Source organism: Hypanus sabinus, chromosome 26 (genome assembly GCF_030144855.1).
Source record: "Hypanus sabinus isolate sHypSab1 chromosome 26, sHypSab1.hap1, whole genome shotgun sequence".
In the NCBI taxonomy this organism is placed as follows: domain Eukaryota; kingdom Metazoa; phylum Chordata; class Chondrichthyes; order Myliobatiformes; family Dasyatidae; genus Hypanus; species Hypanus sabinus.
In genome coordinates, this window is record NC_082731.1 from 12,399,307 (window position 1) to 12,404,921 (window position 5,615).

The following is a 5,615-nucleotide window of genomic DNA, read 5'->3' on the forward strand; positions in this document are numbered from 1 at the left end:
TCTTGGGGTCCGAGTTCATAGGACACTCAAAGCTGCTGCGCAGGTTGACACTGTGGTTAAGAAGGCATTGACCATCATCAATCGTGGGTTTGAGTTTAGGAGCCGATAGGTAATGTTTCAGCTATATAGGACCCTGGTCAGACCCCACATGGTGTAATGTGCTCAGTTCTGGTCGCCTCTCTACAGGAAGGATGTGGAAGCCATAGAAAGGTGCAGAGGAGATTTACAACGAAGTTGCCTGGATTGGGGAGCATGCCTTATGAGAATAGTTGAGTGAACTCGGTCTTTTCTCCTTGGAGGGACGGAGGATGAGAGGTGACCTGATAGAGGTGTACAAGATGATGAGAGGTATTGATCGTGTGGATAGTCAGAGGCTTTTCCGCAGGGCTGAAATGGTTGCCACAAGAGGGCATAGTTTTAAGGTGCTTGGGAGTAGGCACAGAGGAGATGTCTGGGGTAAGTTTTTGTTCACGCAGAGGCTGGTGATTGCGTGTAATGGGCTGCCAGCGACGTGGTGGAGGCGGATACGACAGAGTCTTTTAAAGATGTTACGAGGAACCAGCAGTAATAGATGCTTAACGGAGTCAGGGAATTATTGCAAAAGAACTAAGTTTATTAGCACTCAAGCAGAAACATGGAAAATTAAACAAACTTCACACCATCTAAACCCCTTGCTCTAGGGAGATGCCAATCAATATTTAGGAACTTAAAATCTCCTACCACGACAACCCTGTCATTATTACACCTTTCTAGAATCTGTCTCCCGATCTGCTCCTCGATATCCCTGTTGCTATTGGGGGGTCTTTAAGAAAGACCCAGTAGAGCTTTTGATCCCTTCCTCTTCCTAACTTCCACCCACAGAGACTCTGTAGACAATCCCTCCATGTCTTACATTTGCATATGATATTAAAAAAAAATTTAATGATGTATACAGATGCTGGTTAGAAAGCTTTAAATCTTGGTAACCGCAAGACCCATTTAAAACTGATCACTCTTTGCTCTTGTCCAATCGACCTTTTATCTAAAGCAAGAAGTCTCCACCTTGAGTTTGACCGTGATCTTTTATTTTCTTCAATGATTCTGACAAGTTATCTCATCATTTTTTTTTTGGGGGGTGGGGGGAAATCCGAGTACAAAAAATACATAATTTTCCCTAAAATTCAGCCGGTGCTACTTCCACATATGGTAACGATCAGTGTGTTCCTCGGAGCTTGCTTACAGTAAGAGGCTGGAGATGGCGAATGTATCTAATGTTAATGGACTTGGAATCAGGGATTGGGGGTTTAGTGCCGCCTTCTGGGGGTTGTCGCCGTCTGAATCACAGGTGGCAAACGTGCTTAATAGAGATAGAATACATCTGCTCTGAAACAGAACAGCCTTGATAAACAGAAGTTTCATATTGCAGAATAGAACAGTAAAATCCATGTGAATGTTAATTCAGTTTTGATGTGGAATATTTTGAATAATGTAGCACTAGTAAGCATGTTGGCTTCGCTGTGCTTTAATTCGTGCCTCAACTGGCATGGATCTGATTGGTCACACTCGGAGGTCAACTGATGGAAGAAAGGATTAGTGTAGGATCAGTGTAAGAAGGTATTTGAAAGTCAACGCCGACACAATGGGCCAAAGGGCCTGTTTCTTTGCAGTTGTCTCTTTGACTTTATAACCAAAAGGACTGCTTGGGTAAATTAGTGTGACTAGTGGATTGCCCAGACTGCCTAAATTGCAAGTGTGTGGAGACACTGAAAGCAGCAGTTTACACATCGCAAGATATGCATTTATTTATTTATTGAAATACAGAGCGGAATAAGCCCTTCCTAAGTTGAACGACATAGCCCCTTATCTTGAGCTCAAACCCAAACATGGTAAAAGCAGAACAGGCAGCTCTTACAGAACTGTTAAAATGAAAATAAAACTGATAAAATAAAATAAAAAGCACAGCAGTAAAAATCTTAACCAGGGCATTACACTTTATTTTACCAATGCGGCAATTTGACTCCCAATGTATTTCGCCGCAGTCTTTAATTCCTCTCTGAACTTCCTTTGGGTCGCCACATAAATGCAGGTGTTGGTGCAGCAGCTCAGCAGCTGAAGCATGTTTCCACTTTCCTGGCGAATGAACCTGGGGTCATTGAAATTGGAACCACTGAAATACGGTTCATTTGAAATTTCCACATAAAGAAAATCCACGACATACGTCATCCACAAGAGGATAAAACTACCGGAGATAGCAAAGAGTAAAATAATGGACTTCCTCCGGCTCTCAGTCTCTGGGTCGCTCTCATTCTTTCCAGTGGAGCTCGCCCGAAGCCTCCCGCGAGCCTTATTGGCCACTAGAATGTGTCTGACGGTCAGACCATTCAGCAGGAAAATAAAGACAAACGGGAGCCCTGGGTTTAAAACGCGCGCAAACCAATCATATATTGTCCATGCCAGTGATGTGTAGTAGCTGGATACTATGTTACAAAACCACGGCACGTTGTTAATTGTATACAGCGGTTCATAGATAAAGTACCAGGGAACACTTTTCAAACAGCTCAACACACAGATTGTCCCGATAATCACGGCCGCTCTCCTCTCGGTGCAATATTTTGTTTTCAACTTCGGGCAACAAATCGCCACGAATCGGTCAAAGGTGAAAGCAACCGTCAACCAGACCGAACACTCGGTCACTGCATAAATGATCACCGTGCTGAGAGTACAAGCCGGAGTCAAGGACATAAAACTAATTGGAAAATAAATGCCAACAATCCGATTGAATATGACAGCGGAGATAACGACCAGCAGATCCGCCACCGCCATGGACACCAAGTACCGCGTGATGCATCTGGAGAGGCCGCACTTTCCTCGGCACAGGACCACAATCGCCAATACATTCACTGCGGAGAAGACACGCTAAATTGTGAAACGGGAATATTATCCGAGTTTCTAAAAAGCAAATCCATATTTCAAATAACCCGCGGTGACAATTGCATATTGTGGAAGGAAATTAAACCTGAGACTTAAGGGTTAACAAAACCTCGAGGATAGCAGGGTAACGAGCAAATGGCGTCTGTCTGTCTAGTCATACTAATGTGGAATAAGTCCTGTTAGAAACGAAGAACTGATAACACGCAGATGTAGTAAGTCCTGTTAATAATGAAGAACGGATAAACACGGATATGATGTGTAAGGAGGAACCCTTAAACCTCAAGACTATATAACTGATGGCTTGGTTTTTATAATCAACGGGGAGGAACCATTGGCCTTCAAGACGACATGACTAACGGCCTCGTTTCTTCGAATTAATGGGGAACTGGTTGAGGATCAATGAGGATTAATGAGGATCCAGTCTAATTTTATGGGAGGTATGGAAGCTTCCTGAACCTTGTCGATATGGTTTAAGCAGGAACTCTTGACGCCTGACAACTGCTGAACTACATGTATTATAAGGTACAAAAGGCCATGCTTGTGCTCGCTTTAGCAGAGTCTCTTTGTGGGCTCTCCGTGGTCAGATAATAACGTAGCTAAACCGAATACCGGGGTCTGTATCTTTCGTTCAGTCTAATCGGAGATCGTAAATATCTCTGACACATATTAAAGATCTCTCCTGTCACTCGTCTTGGAAGTTCTGATATATGGTTGTCAATTGTCGAATGATTCAGAATTGTAATAAGTGTTTTACAAAGACAGTATTAGAATATTGTGACTGGTTCAATTAAGAAATATTAGCCACATTTCCCGCGAACTAGAATACAGCAGGTATTGTATCATTACCGTCACACAGAGACATAGTAGAATCTACTGATTGTCCCAATAAACCACATTCCGCACATTCGCATCAACGCCAATCCCCAGCTTTACTAGAGGCAATTTACAATGCTGAATTACGTTGGCAACCCCCACATCTCGGGACGTGTGTGGAAAGCGCAGCACCCTTCGGGTGCCCAGTTACAGACCAAGCGTGCAGACTCCATGTGTACAACACTTGAAAACGGCAATAAATCCGGAGGTACGAGGCAGGAGTTCTACCAGATGCGCCTCAGTGCTGCCCACAAGGAATGACAAGTTTTGGAATCACTGAAGTAATATTACTTTCTGTGTTTTTTTTTCTCTCTCTCTTGAGGAATCAGTACCAATCTGAGTGGGACACTGGTTGCACTTTGCTGGCAAATTCGTAACCTTCGCCGTATTTCAAGTGGGCGTGTCCTGATATTGTTGGCTCATGGAATCGACGATAGTAAATGATCAACACTTCCTTGCACGCAATGAAAATAATATCCAGGAGCGCTGATATACCGCTGTGTACACGTTTTAACCCAACGCGAAATCTTAAGGTCAGCTCCGAAAGACCACTGTTAGGAACAGAAAGTTCACAAATTTTGCAACTGTGGCTTTGGCGTGTAAATCTCTGAAACATGTGTAGGGTTCTCAGTACCATTATCCGTGGTGTTAACTGTTCGGGGTAACAAAATGGCTTCTCTGTAATGTTGCTTAATGCTGTGATGGGTTTCTGTATCTGGAATGTTTGGATTATGACTACAGATAAAGAGAGGAACTAACCAATGGAAAATTGTTATGCCATCTTGTATGTGTGAGCTGAGAGGGAGTTGGCGATCTTTTTCGGAAGCCGAGCGAGGAGGACGGACGTGTGAGGAGCGGACGGCGGTTCCAGGGTGGCGGATACTGGACGTCGGCTGTTCGGACGGTGACCGAAGGCTCGGAAGGTCGTTGTGGATGGAACATGAGGCGTGAGCTCCAACTTATTAAAATATTTTATGCACAAACTGATAAACTTACTGATTTGGCGCCTTTAGGTTATCTGTTTCTATTAACCCATCACGAAGAAATAACTATAAAGTTGTAATTAATTATTCACCTTTGGTGTATTGTCTGGTATTTGTGTTGCGAGCGTGTACTGGGTGGGGGGGGGCATTACACTGTATTTACACCGAAGTATTGCACTAATGGCGGGGCGACGGCGGATCACCCTAGACAAACGGGGGTAAATTGGGGGCACGGATGATGCACATATTTTTAATTATAGTGAGTGACCTGGAAAATAACCTTATAACAAATCGTCAATAAAACATAAACTTAGCAATATAAATCTAAAATCAACGTTAATCTTCAACGACTACAGTAATTCAATTTTGTAATGAATGGATTAGTCAACCGACTCACCTGGAACGCCAATAGCTGCGAGCACAGGGTAGTAAACAGCATAAACGGGACCGCTTATTCGGCAGTGCATCTTGTATCAGAAACGACGTTCTACCCTATGGAGGTCGACCTGATGTTCTCTGTTTCCACCCTTCAAGGATTTGCTCTTTTAACGATGTTAGAAATCTACTGAGATTCAATTCACTCCGCCAATTCACTCCCTGTTCTGCACAAACAAGTTCGGTTCACGCCCGCCCACATCATCATTCAGGTGGTCCGGAATCGGTAGCGTCAGAAACACATTACGTGCGCCGGAATTCAATGCGAATTGCACTAAAATGACATCGTGCCCACGAAATACACAACTTGCCCCTTTATATGATGGGTCGTTACTGAGTATAAGTAAATATCCCAATGTACAAATCATCCTCGCATTTGACCGCACATCTGAAGCACGAGACGTCATTGCTCAC

At 43.7% G+C, this 5,615-nt stretch overlaps 1 protein-coding gene across 1 annotated transcript; it reads right to left on the minus strand.

Annotated features, from left to right (window-relative positions):
• Positions 1-1,971: 1,971 nt before the first annotated feature.
• Positions 1,972-5,233, minus strand: LOC132381573 (probable G-protein coupled receptor 139). The gene is made up of 2 exons (XM_059951068.1): positions 5,164-5,233; positions 1,972-2,879 (listed from the first exon to the last, which is right to left on the minus strand). The coding sequence occupies exons 1-2, from the start codon at positions 5,231-5,233 to the stop codon at positions 1,972-1,974; spliced, it is 978 nt and encodes a 325-aa protein (XP_059807051.1).
• Positions 5,234-5,615: the final 382 nt, after the last annotated feature.